A 24,520-nucleotide genomic window follows, 5' to 3' on the forward strand; every position below is an offset into this window, starting at 1 on the left:
AGCAACAAGTGGATAGGATAAAATCGAAGGGGGATGTTGCAACTTCTGACCTGTTGCGTACCTCATGCTCATACCTCATTTTTGTATCGACACACTTGTGCAAAAGATTTGAACTTTCTTAATTCTTTAAGTCATTTTTTTCTTCATGCTTTCTTAGGGAGAATGAGTTACATAACATTTTATAGTCACGAGGTAGAGGAAAATCCGCAGCTAATCAACCTTGTTGAAATGTATTGTGGAATTTTTATTGTCATTTCTTACAAATTCTTCAAATAAACGCCGATTAAGAGTCAATAAATGGATAATCTGTGTAGCTTTGTCTGCACGCAATTAATTCATCCCCAAAAAGGGAAACATTCCGTCTAGGGGATTGTCACTCACAGTAAAATGACAGTTAGCCTCCATTCATTCCCGTGTGTGTGTGTGTGTGTGTGTTCGGTATTTGCTTGCTCGGTTAATTAGTGGCCTTTAATGTTGCAACACTTGTTGTGGGATTAGGTGTTTTTTTTGTTTGTTTGTTTTACCCCGCTTTGCACTTTGATAATCAAAGGAGAGCGGTCCCGTGTGGGTTTGGTATTGTATCAACAAATGCTTTTTTTTTCTCCCAAGTAATACTTGTCAAACATTAATTAACTGATAGCACTGATTGTGCCGTCGCACGAGCGCACGTCACATCCGTTCCGTGTCGGTACGAGATAATATTTCGTATCGTATATTTGTCTTTGCTGCCCCCAAATTGTGGCCCTCTCCATCCTAACATCTTTGCTCAGTTGCGTTGGCATGTCAATGGCGTTTTGCATTATATGTTAGCATTAAGCTATCCGTTTTCTGACATTACATGATTTGGTTGGGTGTTTTTAAATATATGATTTCGATCTTAAAATTTCAAGCTGTTTAAGCTCCATTGACTCAATGAGCTCAAGTCGAAACATCAGAATCACAAGCCAGGTGCGCTTAACCAAACCCAAAACGTTCCCGCGCTGATACCGAACGATTTAGAGACATGCCGAATTCTTCTCAAAGTTGTCATAATGAGCAAACTTTTAATATGGTTCCAGCGGGCGACAAATCATTCCCTGACCGCCAGGGCTTCTTATGGTATCATAAAAGAACATTTTCTGCCTGAACTCCCTCATCTCACCAACAGGGATGGTAATCAAAACAAAAAGAGAAACCCCTGCCACCAATCTCTGATGGAACCACGGGGGATTTATTAGGACCCCCCATCCGTGGCCCCATTTAAATGATCTCAGGCGCGAGGAGCTCGGCGGCGGCGGAGAAACTCATTAAACTCTCAGGGCGTCAGTCACCGAGGCCCGCTCCGGCGGGAGCGCCTCGGCTGATTCCGTCTTCTGCGGCGGCGCCGGGGGACGTCCCTCCGTGCTGTCCGACCGCGCCTCTTTGCATTAAATGACGCCGCTAATTAATAGCCGAGGCCTTGATTTGTTTGGCGTATGCGGCGTTGGGCAACATTTACAATTAGAGTGGTCATGGGCAGTCTTTCAAAAGGTTCAACAAAATAATCGGATGTGGCTGGATGTAAATTGGAGTCTCTGGGACTTGCAGAAAGGAAAATACGCACCATCGTAAAGTTACGGGAAAGAAGTCTTGACGCGAGAAGAAAAATGTCGTAATCTTATATATAATATATTCAATATAAAATGACCAATATTACCCAATTAAATCGGTCGACCAATTAATCGCTCGGGTCCAAATTGCGACTTCATTCCTCTAAAATTCTGGTTTTGTTGTAATGTCGAGAAATGTTGCATTTTCAAAAAATGTTGAACGCAGAAATGATCTCAATATTTTGACTATTTCAGTTGTAATCATATTTCTCATAATACTGCAACTTTAGTCTCATAATGGTTTTATTGTTTCTAAAAAAAAAATTCCTGCATAATATAGCATCTTCCTTCCCATACTATCCTTTATCTTGACATTGTTAAATTTAAACAAAATTCTCACCATATTGCAACTTTGCCGTAGTTTTTTTTTTTTTTTAAAAAACCTTTTGTTAAAACCTTTTGTACTTGTAATTTGACAACGTTATTCTCCTTAATTCACAATTTCACCATTGTAAAGTTTTTTACTTGCCACTTATATTATTCTTGCAATATTGTGACATGTTTTTTTGAAGTACATTTCTCCTTCTGTTAACGTTGACCTTTCCCTCGTTCTTTTTTTCTGGCGTGCTCGGCTCCTGCAATTCTCATTTGCGACAGCCAAACCTTTCCTCTTCATTTTTCACGGCGCTTGGACTCCCCGCTCGCACGTGACTGGCGCTCCCCTGAGTCGAAAGGCTTCTGTCGCCATAGGATCTCGTCTTAATTATGCAAAGTACAGGATATTTTGCGCGCTTTTAAAAGCGCTGCACTTCCTGCGTCGGCAGTCAATGGCTCTCCCCTGCCGGGAGGTCCTGTCACACTCCCCCTTCACTCCGAGCTGGCGGAAATGAAAGGCTGGAAAATACATAATGGAGAATGCAATTCAACTTCACGGGTGGAACGCAGAGGCATGAGAAGCCCTCAGCGAGGCCTTCATTTTACATGGAACAGGTGGGAGACGCTTTTGTTCTCTTCCCGCTGTTAAAATCCATTTCACTGCTCCTACTTGACACGCCGCTTGGAAACCTCACAATGTTAAAGCCGGATTTTTTTTTTGGTCTCGTTCTTGCCGTCGTTGCCTAAAGGCCATCCGAGTTGCTTCGCGCTAGGCAGGGACGTAGCTAGAATTTTTTTTTTGTGGGGTGGTCAGGATGAGAAAAAGTCTCACTGAGGAGTGGCCATGTTGTGGTCTGGAGTGCTGATCAACTGTCTCTATTTTGGATTCTGGACTTAAGTGCTGCTTGTTTTGGCACATCCATTTTCAAGTCAGCATCCCTTTAAGTCGCCGCCTGATGCACGAACCTTCTCAGCGAAGCAGCTTTCACTGGAGCCGTCTTTTATTCATGAATGTTATTTACGTGGTGGTTGCTTGCCTTGCTGCCACTAAAAGTCGTAAACAAGCCTCGTGTGGATCGCCAATCTGCCGAAAGCAGTTCAAATATCCCGGCAGGTTTTTCTTTTTTGTCCGCCTCCCTATGATTTGAGTGCCAAATTTAAAAAAAAAAAAAAAAAAAAGAAAGAGGGAAATCTCAGTGTGTCAAAGTTGTTTTTGCACTATTAAGCATATCTTTGCCTGACTATTTCTCCCCCTCCCTCCCCCTCTTTCTCTCTTTCTGGGTTTGTGGCAGTAGAAGACAATGTGACAGAGGAGCAGCAGCAGCACAGTCCCGGGCACGCCGCCATTCCGAGCGGTAATGCTCCATTTCATATTTCATCATTTTTGTCTGGAAAGTGGATCATGTGTCTGCGTATGTGTGTGTGTGTGTTTGTTGAGTTGACGACGAAACGCGTTTCCTGTTGTTGAGGCTTTTATTGAGTAACCTGCATTGCTGCTGAGTGTGTTATTCCCATAATATTGACTTCACTCAAGTAAGAAAAAAAAAAAATCCTCCTATTACCACTGTGAATATTGTTTTTCTTGTAGTATTTTTGGAGATTTTTTTTAAGTTGTTTTCTCATAATAGCATGACTTTATTCTTATACCGAATGCGTTTTTTCATCTTACTGCAGCAACTTCAACTTTTTTTTGAAAGTGTGTTTCTGGGAATATTGTTTTCATGCTCATAATCAAAACAACATTTGCCGTATAACCACAGATATTTTATTTTTCTCGCAATATTCGACTTATCCTCACGACTTCATTCAAATGAGATTTTTTTTTTTCCTATTCTAGCAATTTTGAATATTATCCCATTATTCTCCTAATATTCCAACTTTATTCTCTACAAATATTGGAACTTGCTTTTTAAAACATCACTCCATAACAGTCTGACCTTTACCTGGTGATATAATTATTTTCATTTCAAGAATGGCCCTAAGACTGCTTGGTGACAGCCCAGCTTGCCATTTTGATGGACGCGGCCACAATCGCCATTAAGCCCCCCCCCCCCGACAAGCTTCGGGTTTAATCGCAGCTACCTCTAAGAGGACGACCCCCATGAGTGGTCTGCAGGCCCCCCGCTTCCTGTTTCTCATTCATCTTTGACAGGAGGCTAAGCCAAACTGCAACAAAAGACAGAAAGACGGCATCATAAAGAGCAAACGGCGAGACTTAATGAGGCTTTTTGGTAGCCAGCCCGAGCCAGGCTCAAGACGCTACTGCGAGGCGGAGTGTAATTCAAACCACATGCCCGACGCTCTTTCTTCCCGCTTCCGTCCCTTTTCCTTCTCCCATTTCTGGAAAAAATGGCGTCGTCGTGTCTCAAAAAAGGACTCGTCGCTTTGCCAATCTTCATCTCGATGATTCATCTCCTTTTTTTTTTTTTTTTCCAAGAAGAATTTCACAGGGATCCCAAACACAGAATTAGACGTATGCATTAAATTCTCACTTAATTATTAATAGTGGTTAACAATGCGTGGAGCTAGCAAGTGTGACCTACTGTACATGTGGATGTACTGTATGTGTGTATAGATAGTACCCAAGTTTTTAGATATTTAAGTAATGAGGTGCTGCCAAGCATGTGAAGGTTATTCAATCTTAATGTCCTCCTATTCCTGACAGCCCCCCCCCCCCCACTCTGATAAAGGAGCGCACTCACCTTTGATCAGGCCTGCCGACATGTGTCGACAGAAGCCGCTCGCTGGTTAAAATAAATTCTTAATTTGAATTTGGGGGTGGTTTTGGAGGAGGGGGTGGTGGTGATGAGGAAGCAAGGGTGGGGCATCAGAGGATCATGATCTCCGGGAAGCGATGGGGAAATAAGGAGAGCCGCTTGAGCGGGTAATTATGTTTCCAACGGGTGCACAAAGAAGCTCAAAAGCCTTGACGGAGCCAGCTCGGCTTGAAACCGCTGCGTTTTCTTTTGCACCCACTACCACCTGCAAAAAAAAAAAAAAAAAAACTTTCCCCAACATTCAAATGTAGCGTCGTAGTCCTGATCTTCTCCACCCTAAACCGAAGACATCCATCATATGATAGACTCTCTCGTGGCGTTCTGGTGACATTTATTACGCCACAAGTTTCATCCTACGCCTCCAAGAGCCCCCTGGACACCCCCACCCTTTATATTATTGAATATTTCTGCACTTAAATATTTATAAGCCTTGAACTGATATTCTCCTCTGCGCTCCATTAGCTCCACCAGGGAGCACAGGGTCCCTGGCAGGGGATCCCCCCCCTGCCTCCCCCCTATTATGGTGGCCCGCCCATACTGTGACAGGTAGTGAAAGGGAGGAATAAATCCTTCCATCCAATCTTCATTCCATCCCCTTCATTAAGAACATTTTTTGCAGGGATGTTGCAAAACGGGTCTTTTGCCTCCCAAGATTGAGTTGCGAGATCGTCAGGTAGCGGTTGCGCGCGACGCTATTGATCTGCTGTCCGGCCCTCAGAGGCTGTGAGGAGATGTCCTGATCTGATAGATTACTGTAAAGGCCCACGGGCGCAGGAACCTCAAGTATTGACGTGGCTCTGTAATCCCAGGCTTGGACGTGACCTTGCCGAGTCAAGCGCCGGCCGGCTGGCCCCTCCCCTCTTCTCCCCTCTCCTCAGCAGATGTCTGCCACCTCCAACATGTTGCATTCATCATTGCATCAGAAATTACAGTTCTGTTTATTATGGGATTGCTAAAGATAAAAAAAAAAATGATAGGAGTGACTTTTCAACCTTTGTGGGCTGTACTCTTTGGTGAACCACCTCTGATGTGTTAGCAATAGCATTGGTGCTAACCCTACTGTTAGGCACTTGTGTGAAATTTGCCTCACATTTAAGTTGTCAACTTTGTTGATCTATTTGGTATTTTTACACTTTACCTTTATGTAAGTAATGATGCTGACACAAGCTTGTCATTCGCTTACAATGAGAATGAATTCCCCGCCATTGCCAGAGCGAGCCACAGTTTTTCTTCTTTAATTGTCTGATTAATGGGCCAGTCAGGAACTTTCTCACCTTGTTTCATGTCACGCTAACATTGCTGTTTAAAATTTACAAACCTTGCCCCATACTAAAATGATGATCAGTACAATCATTTGACCATTAAGTAGGCTAACTAATAATAACGCCGACTCTAGTAGTCTATAATATTGCCATAAAAGATTACGTGCTGAAATAGAAGAGATTTAGCAAGATCATTAGAGAAATTAAGCATTCTAAACAGCATTTGAGGTAAATAAAATAAAGGATTTCACAGGCATATGCTCGAAAAAGAGTTGACTTTCAAGTGCCTATTGTCATTCGGTGTCAGTAGCTGAGGTCTATATTGTGCACCGTTTGGACCCCAGAGCGACAAAGGCTCGCTCGCTCGCGTCTGTGAGGATTGAGTTGGGATTTTCATTTTCATGAAACACCTTCCGCTCTCTTCTGCATGCTCCCACCAGGGACCACCGGGCTGATATTTTTAGAGGGCATGTTCAGTCTGCAGGAGAGAAGGACAATGGAGGGTGTGATGTGGCATCAATACTTTGAGTTGGGGAGGTTTGCTGGGGTGGCAGCAGAGGGGGGGAAAGACTGTGTGGCCTCGGTGAGTCGTGTGGCATAACGAATGCACTTCAAAGTATTAACTCGGCCCTTAAGAACTCAGTTGCTAGCCAAAACAGCAGCACCTATGCTCATTATTGCTCAATTGTAGGCTGTTTTATGTTTACATTACCGCTTGACCCTTCAAGGACTCATTGTAGTTACTTTTGATTTCATTTGGACTTTTTTTTTTAATTCAGTTTTTTGTTTTTGAAAAAAGTTTTGATTTATTTGCATTTTTCTTTATCTTTTTATATTCTATATATATATATATATATATAATAGAGTATTTACCAAGATAAAAAAAAAAGGTTGCAAAATGATTGCATAATCAAAGGATCTTTTCCTCTTTTGCGCACCACTTTAGACAATTGGTACCTTATCATGCTAAAAAAAAAAACAGAACTTGGAGTCCAGGCGTGCATGATGGAGCTTTAAAATGGCTGCCAGTCGAGTACACCAGCTCCTTTGCCCCATGGGGTCTCAGCCAGGGTGGCCGCGATTGTAAGTGCGGCCGGCTTTTTAATCAGCTTTATTATGAAGTGCATTGCTCACAACAGGGGAGGGGCGAAAAGCGCAGCTCGCCGCTCGCCGCTCGCTCATAAAGCGCACGTCGGCCCGCGCAAGCTTTTCGGCTTCTTGTTGTTGTGATTAAAAAGCGGCACGTCGGTGGTCATCGTTCCCGCTTTCCGGTTGCACGACGCCGGCCAGAGACAAACGCGCAGATGGATTGAAGGATATTGATGTGCGTGACCCGCTGCTGCCTGCGAGCCAGGCTGAATAATTTAGGGAAGTGTGTCATGCCGGCAGTGGAACACACACACACGCTCAGACGTTTGTGTGTATCGCCACTGTTGTGGCCTGCGATGTCTCCTTAATATGTTTTGTCTCCTGACTATTGCAGTCCACAACTACAGTACATCCTGCTATTTATTTGATTTTTATTTTTTGGTCCAGTCCAGTCCAGCCAAAAGCTGTAGTCCACAATTTATTAACTACACTTATTCCCATCAGTCTGCTTTCATATACTGAAGTTTTGCTTGGGTGAAGCAGGGCAAACGCGGCATAAAACCATTTCTAATAACAGAGGTGTGTGTGTATATGAGTGTGTGTGTCTTTCACCTGCCCTACAATTTCGCAATGGCGCAAGTGGTTGAGTTACAGAGGTCCAAAGTGAACCTGCATTTTTATTAAACTTTTTATTATTGTTTTTTGTATTTATTTTTTATTAAACCCAAAGCTAGTTTATTGCCGCCCAAAGGATGTTGGTGAGTCACCCGTTTTTCTTTTCCCTTCCTCTCTGACTGTGTCATTTCCCGTGGCTCTCCAGATCCAGAGTGCGCCCCCGAGAGGGCGTCGGAGGACGCGGAGAGCGGGCGTCTGAGGAAGAAGAGGCTGCTCTCTCCCGAGGAAGTCGAGGAGGGAGAGGAGGAGGACGAGGAGCCGGCGCCGCACAGCTGCGACAGCTGCCGGCAGGTGTTCGAGTCGCTGAGCGATCTCACCGAACACAAGATTAATCAATGCCAGCTGACAGGTAAACAACGCTCAGCCCACCGCGCCTGCCCGCCACTCTGCCTCTCACTTTCTCACCCTCGCCGGAGAATACGTCGCGTTGAGGGGGAGCGCCGCCCACGCCAGACTGCCACTTTGGCTCGGCCTGGCGCACATTAGTCATGTTTGCTGCACATCAATACAGATGTGGCGTACAAATAGGTTGTCCTCACGCTACTTGACCGCAAGCTAACGACAGCACAATGTTGTCTCGGCTTACCGTACCTTTCGCATTTCAATTGGTACGATCTCTAAAGCTGGCCAATTCATTCAATTCAAATGCGTTTTGATTTGATATACAATTTCATTTGAGTTGAATGAACTGTTGTAATGTCCCCAAAGTGGAGTTTGCAAAGCGCCGCCTTATAAAAGGCAAGGCGAGAAAACGGCCTCCCGATGCTAGCGCGCAAAAAGGAAGGCTGCCATTGGCAGTGTGTGTCATTGACCTGTTGATGGATGAATGCTGCTAAAAATACTCTGACAAGGGGGCCGGGAGAACTAATGATGTGGTTTGAAGGTTTTTCTGGGTACGTGTGTGTCTTCCTCCCATGCCCGGACATGCTGTCCTCCTTTGCACACCCGGCGTTCTGTCACCGTCCTTTTTTAAAATCAAGTGGCCGTAATCCATTTCGCCAACTAAATTCCTCCAAAATATTTTCGGGCCCAACATAGTGTAATATTGTGGAGAACTGAACTTGACTTTTATTGCCGTCACCGGTGTCAGCCTATGTGATTGAATCCGCCTTGTCATCAAGTAAAATATATTTATATACATTTGCATAGAAGCCCAAAATATAATATATACTTACAAACAGCCTACAACTATAAAAAAAAAAACAAGAAACGACTGTTCAATAATCCTGGTAATAATTGTATAACATTGGCTGCATCTGACGTTCAACAAATTGAAGCCACAGTGCCCCTGCTGGTGGCAAGCAAGTAGCGCACCTCATTTTGCCTCACCCATGACTTCAAACAGAATTTCTTAAGGATGGATAAATACATTCGAGCAATCCCGCAACTCTTTGCTGCTGCGTCTGCTCGATGCTTCCAAATTGTATTCCAGTTGGGAAGTCTTGCAATGAATCATGAATGATTTGTGTTGTCGATGCTATTTTTAACATTTTGGAAGAGGCAGTACTGAAGTAGGGTTCCCGACCATTTTTTATCCAGTCATCCACTTTCTGGGGCGCTTGTCCGGATAGCTACAGCGGCGAGTGACAATGCAAACGTGCGGATTCATTTGTTCCTTCCGTTGGCACACACTCGTGTGCATTATTATGGCAGGCGTGCGCATGCACGTGCTTGTTGGCCTCGGGTGTGCGCATTTGTAAAGAGCGACGAGCCACTGTGAAAAATCAAAGCACGCTTGGCTTTCACCGCCAGCCAAGAGAAAGCCTTTCAGCGGAACGTATCGGCGCTGAACCTTCTTTAACACGGTTGTCCTTCTAATCCAGTTTCATCCGTCTAACTCTTGATTTGCCTGTTTGGGAACATCAAGACACAAAGGGCATTATTTAAGAGGCGGCAAGGGCTGGAATTAAAATTCTCTTTGCTGTAATTAGACTTATTTTGTGGCGAAATAGTCGGCGGTGTTGTGAGAGTTGGAGATGTGATCCGAAGCTTTTATGTCGGGCGCCGGTTGTACTTTGTGGTCACGACTGACTCGGCCATACTCTTCATCTAATGAAGCCGGGGGCTTTTATAAATGTCAATCTTACGGGCAAATAACTCTTAATTGCTCGATGCTGATAGAAAAAAAAAAAACGGAGTTTAGATAAGAGCCCCCCTCAGAAAGCAAAACAAAAGATTCTAATTGCCATCAGGGCATTGTGATTGTGCAGAAACACTCGATTAGTATTCAAACAACAGTGGCAGAAAAAAAAAGAAACTTAGAGATGGCATACTAAGTACCGCTCCGTGTGTGTGTGTGTGTGTGTGTTTGTGTAGCGTTGTGTTAGTGTAGAGTCAGAAATATGGGAGGAGATTTCCTTTGCGGCGTTATGTAGAGACATCCATGGCCAATTAATTTGCCTTACATCCAGCTTCCGCTGACAGATGGATGCTTTATTGGAGACATTTTCTAGTCAAGAAGCAGCACCTGCGAAAAGATCCACATTTGAAACCTTTTCTTTTTGGGGGAAGAAAAATGGACATATTTTGCCTTTTGGATGACATGGTTTGTTTCAATTGTTTAACAGTTAGAAATGTACAGAACGGCAGCTGCTTTCCTGCTTATGCTGAGCTGCCCTATAATGACTCGGCGTGCAAAAAATAACCCACAATCATCAAGCAGGTGCTCAAAACATCGTTATTGTTTGTTAGCCAGAAACAATAGAGCTCGTACAAAGCAGACACATGCAAAGTTGTCTGGCTTATATTCAACGTGGAGTGACAGAAAACTCCGAAAGTAGTCTAAGGCGCATGCGGGCCACGCCCGAGAAAGAAAAAGATGTTACATGTCACCACGATCAATGGCGACCATTGTCTCCCCCGGCCAGCCGTCCGGCCGGCCCCCACCCCGTCTGGCGGAGGTATAACACCTTTCGGTGCACTTAAGCCATGACCACTGCAGTGCGCTAAGGGAGCGCGCGGCTATGGATTGCCTTCTGTCCCAGAGGCAATCGGCGCTATCGATCGCGCTAATGCTGGACTGCAGAGGAAGGCAAGAGGCTGCCGGAGGGGGAGCGAGCAAGGGAGGGAGGGAGGGAGATGGAGGGGAGGAAAGGGAGAAGGAGAGCGAGTGCTGCAGGAATGCGTCCCCTGGGGACCGGCCGGGCCGGCTGGGGCAGGGCTTCAGGAATGCTCCCCCGGAGATCACAAATGAAGGCTACGGGCACGGCTGCAAGAATGCTTCTCTGGAGAGTTGGGGTGGGACTGCAGGAATGCCCACCCCCCCCTAACCAGAGCACCCCTTCAACTTCAGGGGCTCCGAGGGGAGGCGAGGCGAGACGAGGGGGGAGGCGGGCTGGCCCCCGTGGCTCCAGGATGACTGCGGATCAGATTTCCATGTGGGGATCAGCATCCTGCCGCCTTGGGGAAGAGACGAGAGGCCGGAGGCTTTTTTTTTTTTTTTTTCCGCAGGGCTCGCCAAAACAACACTTCACCATCGCTTTGTCTCTCGCAAGGGGAAGTGAAATTGTTTTGAGGCAAACTAGGAAAGAGAAATAAGATTTCGGGCTCTAAAAGTTGAATTCCAAACGGGCAGGCACATCTGTAGCTATTCGAACGGCCTTGTGCACATTGGGCCATTCTTTCATTACGGCTCCCCGGAGCAACACCTTTCCTTGTGTCCTTAGCCCCTCCTCCCCGCCCCTCCCCTCCCCTCTGGAGAGATCGGCGCCCGGCTATTTTAACCCTCTGCGAGATGACCTTTTTAATAAGTGTCTTTCTCTGTTTTCCTGCCAGCCACTGTGCGAGCAAACAGAGCATGTCTTCTGCTTCCCCCAGATAAAGGAATCAATCAGAAAAGGGTGCGACGCAGAAGCAGAGAGAGATAACTGGGCCACGTATGGATTTATATTATGTAGATTTCTCTCCCCTTCTTCCCCGTAGACGCTTGCGCTCGGCTTCAATAAAGCGCATCTCGGATTTATGAGAGAAGGCAACGCTAACGCTCCAAACAATAACATCCTGGGCAATGTGACGGAAACGGCGCCGACATGTTTGTAATATGCCATCTGACGGCGAGCGTTCCCGAAAGCTGCCATACATGCTTTCCTCCCGTTTACATCAAGCCTTTGGGTCGACCACATGGAAACAGTTAGTAACATCACTCCGAGCGACTATGAGCGGCGCGCTGGGCTGGCAGCCGGGCCGTGTTTTGCAACAATTTCCAACAGGATCCCATTAGCCGTACTCTGTAACTTTCTGCATCGATCCAACATCTACGATGCCAAGAAGACTGTGCCGAGGATAAATTTGCTTCAAAATGGCTCACGCAAGACGACGACAAGAGACTCACTCTGCGTCTTGTGGTACAAAGCGACGGCACGCCGATTACAAGGATTTGCCAAGACGGTCACTTCTGGCATGCAATCCGGGTTCGGGGTCCTGTCTGGACCGCCCGCCCACGCCAGGTTGGGAGGAAGGAAAAAGACGGAGGGGGAGCTTTCAAGTCGCAGGCTTTGGCTCTCGGTGCGCCCGTGGCGCTAACATTAACAGGAGTGTCATTAGGAATTCAAAGCGTATGCCCTCATGAGAGTGCCCCTCTTTCTCTCTGCCTGCCGTGCGCCCGCCGCCGCCGCCGCACACATTATGCACCGTATAAAGTATTTATCGGCCTTTGTCAGACGAAAGCCGCGTATCCTCCTGAAAAACAATGAAAAGAACGGAGAGCCTCGACTCGTACGACCGAGCCCGACGGCGACTCTACCTCATCGTCCTCGCCGCTTTTATTCGTATCTGCTCGGAGGGCTCGGCAGTAGCGGCACCTGCGTGCATCGGCTTGGCGCTTTGGATGACACGTCCTTTAGCGCCCCGCAGGCTTCACTCGACCTCTTTCGCGTAGCGTCGTATGCGGATGGCAACAGCTCACAGAGCAGCCTTTTGCTAGCTGCTGCATTTGCCATGGAACCCATTTTAATTTTATGTATCGCAATTCACTCTTTACCCTGGCAACGACGAGTTGTGTCTCGTTGGAGGTCTTTGAATGTTTTTGTTCATTTTCGATTGGCGCTATAGCAAGCGGAAATGTCAAGTGGCCCGACTGGATCCTGTTTCAACTCCCAAAAAGTTCATAAAAGTTTGCATGGAAATGTAGCACGCATTGATCCATCCCCATAGGCTTGTTTTTCCTTCAATGGCATCTATGCCAAAGCTGCCCGTAATGGGAGGAGAGGAAAGAGGGAAACGGAGGGCAGTGGAAAGAGTGACCATTCCGACAGGTTTATGTGTCCCGGGGGGGTGGCGGCTGAGGTTTTAATGCTGCACAGAGCAGAGCCAGCTGTGACGGCATCCTGCTCGCCTTTGGGAAATTTTTGGGTCGATGGTGGACTCAACATTTCCCTTCTCCTCCACCTCTCCCTGGGGTCCATGTTTTTGTTGGCCGGGCTGTAGCGCTCGGGTGGGGTGGTAGGGGGGGGCTGCTGCCGGGGGAGCGGCCACTCCTAAACTTCAGGATACGGAGAGCCGAGCCACCCACAAGGTCTGGGATTCTCAAATATCGCGCGTGGTTCCCATCGGAGCGCTAATTGCCGTGTTCCGACTGGAAGGTGGCATTCGCAAATGAGGTTCTCTGACGCCGACATCCGGAGCGGAACGCCAAGTTTGTCGCCGTAATGTTAAGAGCGGCGCGCAGTGGCGGCCGAGAAGGGAAAGGTCATCTGATCTAGCAAGCTACCCGGTGATCGTTTCCGAGCAATCGATGGATCGATCGGAGAGCCTCTCTGAAGAGAGAGTGGCGGCTACTCGCCCAAGGCTGCGCAAAGTCAACTTGTTGCTCCTCTCTGCGATAAAAGCAGACAATCGAATTCATAAAAAGCGATACGCTAAAAAATGGCGGGTTGTTTTCCGAACTGGGTAGCTGTGGATTTGCGGCAGATTGTTCGCAATTTTGGTGGACCGCCAGGCTTTGTTGAACATATCCCACCAATAAAGTCAACAGAATGAAAAAGGCGCTGTGATTGTATTTTAATCCAAGGGCTTGATTATTCGGGCCTCCCGTTGGCCGTTCATTCCTCTTCACGCGGTGCCCGTGTGGGTTGTTATCACCCAATCAGACGCGGGAATGCATTCCGCGCCTTGGTTTGCATGCTGGAAATCCTGCGAGCTTTCCCTCTCTGCGGACCCGCCGGCGGAATGCCTAATTCCAAAGTAAACTGATTGCTCTCCGCAACCAGATTAAGGCTGTGATGATGTTAGCCAAATGAGATCGCTGCTCGGATGCTTGCTGCAAGATGACTGATCAGCATGTTAAGGTTGGAGGATAGGATGGAAGGGGTGCTCCAAATGCAAAGCGTGCCGCTGATTGTGTGTGTGAGCAGCGTGGGGGGGAGCAGGAATGCAATTTGCCTCTTACCTCAGGCGACTGGACTCTAAAGCCAGTAAATATGCAAACAAGCTGAGCCTGGACATCAATACCAAGACCCTGGATGATTACTAATCTCCGGCGTAGATTGAGATGTGCTCAGCATGGCCATCTATTTTTCCGAAACAAAACCTTGGTTAGAGTTTTGACTATATGGCACCTGATAGAAAATAGTAACTGTTGAGTAACTTTTGATTTGTCTTTTGAGCATTGTATGAATGCATATCACTTTCTTCACCATTTTTTTGTTCACTTCTCCTCCTTCCACCTTGATTGCGCCGCCATTACAAACACAAGTGTCCGCGTTGGAGCTTAGCAGTCCAAGACCCTGTCAGCTACAAGGAAAGGAAGGAGGACAGACAAGGGAGTTGTCTATGGCCCTCGGTGCAGTGCCTGAGGGTGAACTACGTGTGGAGGATAGTTAGTGCGGCCAGCAAGAGTTTGCGGGTGAATCTGTTCGTTTTCGGGAGACTTGCAGCGCATTTGCATGAGCACCTTGAGATGACGCTTGGGGGGAAAAAAAAAGACCTTGACATAAAAATGCAGCCTAAAGTTAGATCTTTCTTCAATGTTTTATTCCACTTTGCAGGATGAATACACACGTACGTGTACTCACGGGTCACAATATTAGGAACAGAAGGGTGGCGAAGTCAATGAAGGCTGGCGAAGTGAGTGGCAACGCAAGATGGCGGATTCACTTCTCGCTTAATGCTTCGGATGGGTCCTTGCAGACCAACTACTGCCGTCGCAAATTGAGCACTGAGAGATGTTTCGCATGGCGTGACCCTCTTCACTTCCCTATGAATCTATCGCCTATATTTGTGTACGGAGGAGCATGCGTGGGAATTGATTAGGCCGGAGAAGGTCAGCGAGTGCGTCTCGGCCGAGCAATCATCTCACCGGTCCTTGGATTTGATTTCAGGATGCGCACGGCTGGCTAAGCGGGCTCTCTGGCAAGCAAGCCTCCATCTCTTGGGCCATCAATCTCCCGTCCGTCCCCTCCTGTTCATTTACCGCACCGGCTGTTTATTTCCTTCTCACCCGTGGCCAAAGGGCCGCGTCTCCTTTGCGGTCCCGATCATCTCCTCCCATTTCCTCTGCCATTTATTTTCCCCGCCACTTGAGCGAGTGGCTTCTCAAGGTGGGAGCCCCCCCCCCACCATTCCCGTTTCGTCTCCTTTTGTGTTACGTTTCTCCGACGGCGGTCCGGAAGGTGCTGTTTACTCACCGTCCGAGCTCGCGCCTCTGTCTTTGTTTTATTCTGTGCGAGTCTCCTCCCTCCCTGCCTCCTTCTCTACCTCCCTCCCTCCCTCCCTCTATCCTGTGACGGCTCCTCAGTATTCCGCTGCCGTCTTGTGCGGAGTGATTTTGCCCAGACACGTCTGGCTCCGGGTAAAGTGCGGTCCCCGGAGAGCGTGTGCCGCATCCCCTTAGGTTGCCGGCACCATGAATACATTATGATCCCCATTTCCATCCTGTTGCCACGGCAGCACTTTTGGAAGCCGCAGGGCGATTAGGACGAGCGCTGTCGATATAACCTGATAAGACTCTGTTGCGGGAGCCGTTGGCTTTTTTTTTGTTTAATCCGAACATACTCGTCGTCATTTGTAGCATGTTTCGGGTTGACGCGGGCTAATGAATCCATCTAACAGCAGTCATTCTTAACCGTCGTCATCCCGCCATCTTCTGATTTCAGAGTAATGGATGGAAACATCGATAGGGTCAAAATAGGTCAAATTTGACCCAAACAGTACGAACGGCGTAAAGTAGAGGGAGAGTTTTTTTTTTATGGCGGTGACCATGTGACTCCCTTCCTTCCTTCCTTTCTTCCTTTCTTCCTTTTTTCCTTCATTTTTTCCTTCCTTCCTTCTGAAATATTCTGCACTGACTGCTTTCTTCACGATGTGAGCAACTCTCTTACCTTTCATATTAACCCCCCCCCATCCTTCCCTCCCCTCTTCCTTTTCTTTTGCGTGAGGGTGGGTGGGAGACTCTGTGCGCATGATGTATAAAACATGGTGCCTCAGGTAGAGGATGTTGGCGAGGAAGCCATGTCCCCCCTCCTCTAAATGGCCGGCCGTGTGCACGCGCCTAACACTTCACTGAGCAATCTGTCAACATGTCAGCAACACATGTTTTGTAAAAAGCCTCTGGTGGGAGCCAGGGGAGGAAAAGGAGGAGGAGGAGGAGAAAAAGCACTCCTGCCAGACCAGAGAGGAAATGCTTTTTTTCTTCTCCATGCAGTGGATTTTCTATTGCTGGTGCTCAATCCCATGGGGGCCACCGTCTACACACACACATATGTCTGTACTTCAGAAATTTGAGCTGGGGTAGTGGTTTGGGGGTGGGGTGGGTGTGGGGGGGCTCTAGGGGTTTTAGCACAAACCACCCCCACTTTTCTTTTCTAGAGCATCTGAAATTGTGAAGGTATATTGTGGCAGGTCCCCAAGCGGACTTTTCTAATACCTGAGTTTCTGGAAATTACCCTGGGCCCCCCGAGGGAGGGCTTTATCCACACCAGGAAGGGGAGCACAGATCAGTAGGGAGGTGACTTAATGTACGGCTGAAATAAAAGAATTTCTCTCCCTTCTATTGGAACTTCCTTCCTTCACTCCTTTCTCCTCTCGTCGCCCCAGTCGTCTAGTTTCCGCCTCTTGACGGGCCTCGATTTTAATAAAGTTTCATAGGATCCCGCCTCCAGCTGCCGACAGCTCCGCAAATACCCCGGTGTGTTCCTCTTTTGTCGAGCTTTTTGTTATGTGCACGCGCGCAAATGTGATTGCTGCCTTTTGCTTTTTCTCTCCACTGCCCTCCTGTCTTGCTTCCCTCTCTGCATTTTGTCTTCATCTCGCCCCCCCCCCCCCCCTCCCCCTCCTCGGCGAGTTGTCTCCCACTTCAACACGCACACACGCGTTGAAAATGCGCACACAGAGTCAAACTCTGTCACATGTGGTTGCGCTTATTGTTTGCTCTGTCTCTCCCCCCCACCACCAATGTATTCCCTTTTGTATTCTGCATGTTTTGTTGTATTGTGCAGAAATGCAGATAGAATACAAACACTTTGCCCCGAGTTAACCCTTTGTGCAGCTCGTGTTGAAAAACTTGGCAAGTCAAAATAATACACGCAATCTTGCCAAGTCAATTTCCATGACCTAAAAAAAAAAAGGCATAGGATGCTACAATAATTCGACACCATTTGATTAGTTAGTGTCTTTATAAATGTTAGAATACAGTGTGGGGGGTGTTGACTTATGAGAATAATCTGTCCGTGACCAAGCTCGTAACTAAATGTACTCTCATATCGAATCAATTTTCCCCATTAAATTGAATTTAAGAACACTGCCATTTTTATTTTTGGTATTATTAAAAAAAAAAAAAAACACTTCAGTGTATAAAGACAAATTGACAAAATGTATGAATGAAATAATTTTTTTTCTCACTCTACGACATCATAAATTGAAATACAGGCATAGTGTGTATCTATCTTGAGCAACCACAAAAAAATGTTTTCTTCATCCACACTATCCAATGATAATAAATCTTCATTTATAAACTAAAAAAAAAAATAGGCCCTCCTTGTACCAAATACCGTCCCCCCACCTTCTGTTGGTAAATAATTAAACGGTCTGCTTCCAAGTGCAGGTCTTAATAGGGACTCTGCGCTACTCCGCTTGGTGGTGGCTAAGCGAGGCAGGCTGGCTCAGCAGCGAAACGGACGGATTTGGCCTAGAAGAGGGCAACGGCGGACAGCGCTCCCTTCAAAAAGGCCAACATTAATTAGACCCTATAGGATAAAGGTTAGCTGAGGCTGCCAGAGGCCGAGTTGATGGCTGCTTTCATGTGTGGCCAATCTTAATAGAAAGCGTCGTGTGAAATAGCTTTACTAATTTTCTCATAAAGTGTGTTTCACTTATTTATCCATGACAGCAGTCCGTTTATAAGATATGATCTGATGATACAACATGTGTTCTTTTAAATAAAAAAAAAAGGCTGTGAATATTTCGTCGGCTAAACTTTCTGACTCAAAAAGCAAATAAACCCCCGCTGTATAATTATAGTTGCTGATGACACGGCAAACGGTGTCTTAAGTCCTTTCTCACCGGCTTTTGCCATTTCTAGCTAAAATGTAGCAATTTGACAAATGCACTTGAGCCCAAACATCTTAGTGACCAAAATTCCATGTTCACGCAAAAACCTGAATTGAACAAATTGTCAGTTTTATAATGTTAACATGGCTGCCTGCAAGGCCATTGAACCATAAATACCGACGGTGGCCTTTGTCAGCGTCTTCTTTTAACATTCTCGCGTATAAAGGCCAAGGCAGAGTGCTCACTCAGCTCTAGAGAATTCCATATTTAGAAAGCCACATTTCCTTTTTGTCACGTCGCATTACAATAACCATGCATTTTTGGAAGATGTTTGTTACTTGTGCATTTTAGCTCCTAAAACTAAACAGCTTAGCCAAACTCCAACCAAATACTCGCCCAGGCCGCATCATGACCTGAAAAGAAATGCAAATTGAGAAGACGCCACCTGACCGTTGGTTTGACAATGTCCCTTGCTGATTCATCGGCATATTTGCGCAGCAAATTTAATTAAAGGTCACCCTAGTTGTAAAATTCAGATAGCAACTTAAGCAACCGTGCCACTTTTATTGCCTCCTCACTGTATATTGCAATCATAGCCGCCCATTAAGGATTTGGAAAAAAGGAGGAGGAAGGAAGATCAGCCTTTTGTCTTCTACTTCTAAAACTTCTGCCATTGAGCAAAATTGTTTTTTTGTTTGATCTTTTTCTGCTGATAAATAGCTAAAGAAGAATAAATCAATTTGCAGTGATGGATGAATAAGTAAAAAATGCCCCGTAGTCATTCGCTCGCTTGTTTTCCGTCCGGCCTCACGATGATGATGATGCGTGTCGGCATGTATTTGCGCGGCGCTTATTAGCATCAAGCTACAATGCAAGAGGGCAGGCGGAAAAAAAAGCTAACCCTGAAATCTGTCAGACATTTGTGCTCACATACTCTACACACATTGCGGGAATCTTCTGGCACGCTTTATTGGGCCCAGGGAAGTGCTGGTCCAGGGTCTGTTTGCTTCTCCAGGGAGCATCCGCACACAACCACCCGCCAACCTCCTCACCCCCTCCCCTCCCTGTGCAGTCTGTGGACACAGTGTGAGGTGACAAGGTTGCACCAAAACAAAAAGAAGAAGAAGAAAAAAAACACGAGCATGTCCGTAGGAGTCTCCTCCAAGATGAGGAGACTCATCACAGTGGTAATTGTGTCGAGTGAGAGATCAGACGAATTATTGGGAAAAGCGGGGAAATCTCGCCGTGGCTTTTGTTACTTTGCCGTTTGCGCCGCTTTCCGCATTGATCCACCCTTCCATCTGTCATCTTTTTGCTGGCGTCCCGTCTTCTTCTGCCGCCGCCGCTGCTGCTGCTTGGAAGTTGGATTCAAGAGCGCAGAGAGGAGCCTTCTGGCTGGCGCAGAGAGGCGGGATGACGCTGTTTATTCATCTGGAGGGTATTAGAGGCATGATTAAGGAGAGGAGGGAGCAGCCAGGCCGATGCTACGTCTGAATCGCTCGACGGGATTCGGGCCAACAACAAAAAAACGAGAAGAATGACTGGAAAAGAACTTGTGAAATTTTATTCTCTCCGGAAAAAGAAATATGTCTGTCTCGAGCTAATTATTAATAAATGCAGGTTCTCTTGGACCTTGGAGAGGTGTCCTTGCTGTAGTCAGTGAGGTTTAAGAAATCTTGACATTTAAGACAGGGATGCATGAAAATACATCGTCTTGCTTGAGCAGATGCTTGTTTTTTTTTTTCTTCTTCTGAATATGTGTGTGTTTGTTGTTCTCCTCCCGCTCTGCTCTCCGTGTTTTTGTCTCCCTCCCGGCCTGTCTCCTGTTGTACTACCACTGACAAGCATGGACGCCTTTGAGGAGATATCAAATAGAACCTCTGTGTATTAATCAGGGGAAAAAACACAAGTCACAGGTCAAGAAGCAAGGGAAAGGCGTTTTCTTTCTGTGTGCGGTTGCTCAAGCCAAAATGCACACAGTTTTCAGATTTTTTTTTTTAGACCTTAGTGGAGGACTCCACACAACGAGGAAATGTGTGCAAACAGTCCATCAAATCTCCCTCAACAATGAGCAAACTAAATCTGCCATAATCCCAAGACTGACCAAATTGGTGTCTCCAGTTATAGTCGTCGAAGAATCAATAAAAAGCTAACTGTTAGCTTAACTGCATTATGGTTACAAACATGTCTTTTTTTTCATGGTGGCCACTGAGTAGATTGGGCAGAAAAAAAAAATTCTTAACACAAGGCACAAAGATTTTTTTTTAATGCTATTCATTTAAAAAAGTTGAGCTCAGTCAGGAAACTTGTTTCAAGGCCGTACAATAAGTTGGCATATTTCTACACAACGATTTTCCTCATAAGCCATATTCACCCGAACAAAATCAAAAAGAGAAGTGCACACAATGAGCAGATATTAGCAGAAGCACATGGATAGAATGGATTCCTGGATCTTGCATCTGATCTGCCGCAGTGTTGAGGGAACAACACACACTCCCACACACACACTCCCTAAGAGCCAGTGCAGTGAGGCGGGCGATGGAGGGGTCATGCTGTGGGACAGATTGTCATCCTGCTCTCTCCCCCTGCGAGACTCACTGTGGCCACTGGACAAGCCAAGACCTGCAGGACAGCCTTCTTCCTGTTTGCGCTTATGCTTCAACCTCTTCTCACTCTCTCACAAGCTTAGATCAGCTTAGACTGCCAGCAAAATTGGAAAAAAATCATTCCAAATTGCGAATCTCCTATTTATAGTTTGGTTTGAGACATTCGCTCACCATCTCGGTAGCTAGTATTGACTTATGGACGGACAAGATAGCCACTAGCTGAATGGCAGCAGGACTAACTTGGCTAACTTACTAACATCTAGCTGACTGACTGACTGATTAGCTGGCAAAGATTTTTTTGGGTTCCATATTGTCCTTAATGTCCAGTTACTGTCTTTGTGTGTCAGGGCCATGTCTTTCACACAGTATGTAATCCATTTGTCACCACAAAGAAAAGAAAAGAAAAAAAAACCAGTAAATGATGACCGTCTGCCCTACTTTTCCTCAACTCTGGCCTTCCATTTGTCTAACTTTCTCGGGGTGCCACTGGGGCACTGTGATTTCTGGGACAGTGACCAAGTGTGCCTGTCTTAGCTGGGGGACGTGGCTAATGTGGACAAAGTAGTTGACGCTTTGCCGCTTTTCCCCAGGGTGGGAGGCGGGGCGGGCGTAATGGATACCACTGAATGAACTTTAAGATTTAGGTTTGTCAGGCTTGCCGATAAAACCACACAAAACTCGGGTTTGATGTCTTCGGATGACTTCCGGCCTCTTGAGATAATGCGAAAATTCATTTTGCCGCATCCTCAATTCAATCTTAAGTGACGCTGTCACATGACGCGCAGCTATTTGGGGATCAGAAAAGGTAAAGTGCTGAGATGACACGTGCGGTTGTCTCGCGGGGAAATAATCATGATGTTAGAAAAAAAGAAAATACATCGTGTGTGAATATGAAGGAAGGTCACGGTGTTACATCAGACAAGTTGTCAGCTTTTTTGTTTATTCAATGAGTCCCGATCCCTCGTGTGCCAACAAATACGCTCAAAACACATTTTTTTATGACAAGCATAACACACAAAGATGTGATTTACTTTGGACTGGAGTTGAGCACGCCACCAAAGTGTTGTCCCGCCAACCAATTGCAATGGCGATGAAAAGCCCAAAATGACCAGCGCCATATGTGGACGAATTAATGTCACGCTCTCTTCAAATTATGCCCGTGTATTTTTGTAAGAGCCAAATATATTAATAGCGGACATAAATCAAAAGGGATCCTCTGGGTTTTGGAGTCCCAAAATGGCAACCGACCTGTTCCCAGATTTAAGGGCTTTATTTGAACAGGAGTATTTACTCTGGGAAAGGTTACTATGAATGAATACAGAGGAAGCGGGGGGCACAAAGAACACTTCAGTCTGCTACGAGAAACCTCCAGACATGAGTGTGGTAGAGAAAAAAAAAAAATACATGGTATATAGGACTTGTGTAAATAGAAGAGATTTTTTTTTTTTTAATATAGTGCTCATGCATGTGGAACCTGGTGAAATTGACTTGCTATATAGAAAGCGAGTGGTCCTGCATTCATTTTGTGGGTTTTCTGCGTGGGCTATATTTTCTCTTCGTACCTTACCTTTTCTCCAAAATCAACTATGCATCTTATAATCAAGGATGAATGTCGAATCGAAGTGGACTTATTTGCTCTGCTGCTTTGTTTACTTGAACCCACCGCTCTCAATTGTGACAGACAAAAATCATTTGACTCTAGAAATGTTTCTTTCCAATTATTTTCAGTAAATTTGGACAGAATAGAGTGCTGGGACGAAATGTATTGTAGAAATGCTCACATGACCAGAGCTGTTTACTTTTGGGTTGTGCCTTGAAAAGAAGATGACTACCTCATACCCTTCCCAAAAAATGTTAGTAAAGTATGTTTGAATAAATATAGGAGAGAGATTTTCTGTACACATGATCTTTAGGGTGTTTCGTATATGCACATTTCTAAATAAATAAATAAATAGACCCGTTCATTGAGACGGTGGTCCAAAAAATGCGCCATATGAAAAATACAAATATTAGTTGCTCGGCTTGCCAGGTCACAATCTTTGCACCTCGGTGGACTAGCGATTGCCTTTCTAGTTGCTGTCATGCGGAAAGGTCTAAGATCTCATCTCCCCAGCTAATGTCAAACGATGGCACACTCCCTCCCGCCGGCCGGCCTTGTTTTCGTTCACATAGGAGACATTGAACGGAGTGTCGGCATTGCCACAACTCCCGGAGAGGGACAGGCCTTAAGATGGAGGTCTTCCTCCCAGGATGTGACAGGCTGTTGGCTGAAGGATGCTCAGGAAGGCCTTGGCAGTCCAACAAAGACAGCCCTTCAGCTGCAGGGTGTAGTTTTTCAGGCCCCAGCATCCCCTTTGGCAGCAGCACAGAGAGCGCTGGCGTGCACAGGCCCCCGGCCCGAGAGACCGGGAAGTAAGGCCCCCTTCTTTTATTTACTCAGGCTGCTGCTGCTGAGGCCTGGGCATTTCTTGTCAGGGTGAAGAAGGGGAAAAAAACAAGGCTGTCTCTCTCTCTCTTTCCTCTGCCGCTCTCCTGAGGAAGGATTGAGCTTTCATCCACGCTTGTTCACATACTTGTTTTGGCCATTGGACTTCTGACTCTGTTTTTTTTTGTGTATGTGTGGGAGAGAGCGAGAGAATGAACCTGCACACGCGCCAGGGAAAAAAACGAAAATTCTTGTTGTTATTGTCCTGCCACTAAAACAAAGAACTAAGTCGCCGTGTCTTTACAGCAGCAGAACCTTTCAGCCGCGAGGGATCTTCTATCGTTCATAAATCATATCCACACGGTGCAGCTTCAAAGCTCTTTTTCTTGGACTTTGATTACATTTTGTTTCCTATAATGGAAACAGAAACAATCCGTTGCACACAAAAAGCTGTTGGCATCTTAAAACATGTTTTTTCCTGTAATAGTTTCATATTCTGGACTATTTGACGGCTTGGTCCAGTACTCGAGCCGTTTTAATTCTTTTATGCTTTTTAGTTTTCACACCTCAAAGTTGTAAGACTTTAGATGTTTGGATAAATATCCAGCTGCTGCTTTTCTGAACTGAACCTGTGAGTGTTCAATTTGAGTGGCAATTTTTCTCTCTGAATATTTTGGTCAAATTTGTCTCGCTCTGATTCATTCAAATTGTTACTCGACTATTATCTGCTCGTCTTTGCTGGAGAACAACAGTTGTTTTTTTTTGTTTTTTTTTATATCAGATTGATGTTTTTGTGTCCTTGGAGTAACGGCACTAAATAAATAATTGACATCAAGCAAATAAGCAAACAATGGAAGGACAGCTTGACGGTGTCCCAAGGCAAAGGCTTCCTCATTTCGGAGCGTCAACTTCCATTTAACCTCGTGCCATACGGGCCCATTTGTTTGTTTGTTTTATAGCGTTGTCTTCACGCCAATACGTTTGACTGCGAGGCATCGGCCGGGGTCATTCTTCATGGCAGAACCCGCCCCCTCTGTGGAGGAGGGCCTCGCTCTGAGTCACGCACCCAAAGAGCCGAGCCGGCTTTGCACCTTGAGAGAGATGCCGAGAGTGGGCGCCTAGCCAGCGGGGGGGAAGGCATTGGGGAGGGCCGCGGTGTGGAGGTGGACTCCTCTCAACCACGGCGGGGAGGAGGAGGAGGAGGCCTCCTCCGACCGACCGCATCTGTTTCCTGAAGATAGGCCCTGATGGGGCGCGAGTG

The 24,520-nt window shown here is 46.2% G+C and overlaps 1 protein-coding gene across 5 annotated transcripts in view; it reads left to right on the forward strand.

Annotated features, from left to right (window-relative positions):
* The window catches only part of LOC119136605 (zinc finger protein 521), a 74,825-nt gene that overhangs the window by 4,824 nt on the left and 45,481 nt on the right, over positions 1–24,520 (forward strand). For all 5 annotated transcript variants that reach the window (XM_037275161.1, XM_037275158.1, XM_037275157.1 and 2 more), the window contains 2 exons: positions 3,239–3,298; positions 7,892–8,095. Coding sequence is in view for 4 of the 5 variants with exons in the window: in XM_037275158.1 (XP_037131053.1) it covers positions 3,239–3,298; positions 7,892–8,095 (264 nt within the window). In the remaining variant the exon portion in view is untranslated. The remainder of the gene's footprint in view (positions 1–3,238; positions 3,299–7,891; positions 8,096–24,520) is intronic.

This window comes from Syngnathus acus, chromosome 17 (assembly GCF_901709675.1).
Source record: "Syngnathus acus chromosome 17, fSynAcu1.2, whole genome shotgun sequence".
Lineage (NCBI taxonomy): Eukaryota > Metazoa > Chordata > Actinopteri > Syngnathiformes > Syngnathidae > Syngnathus > Syngnathus acus.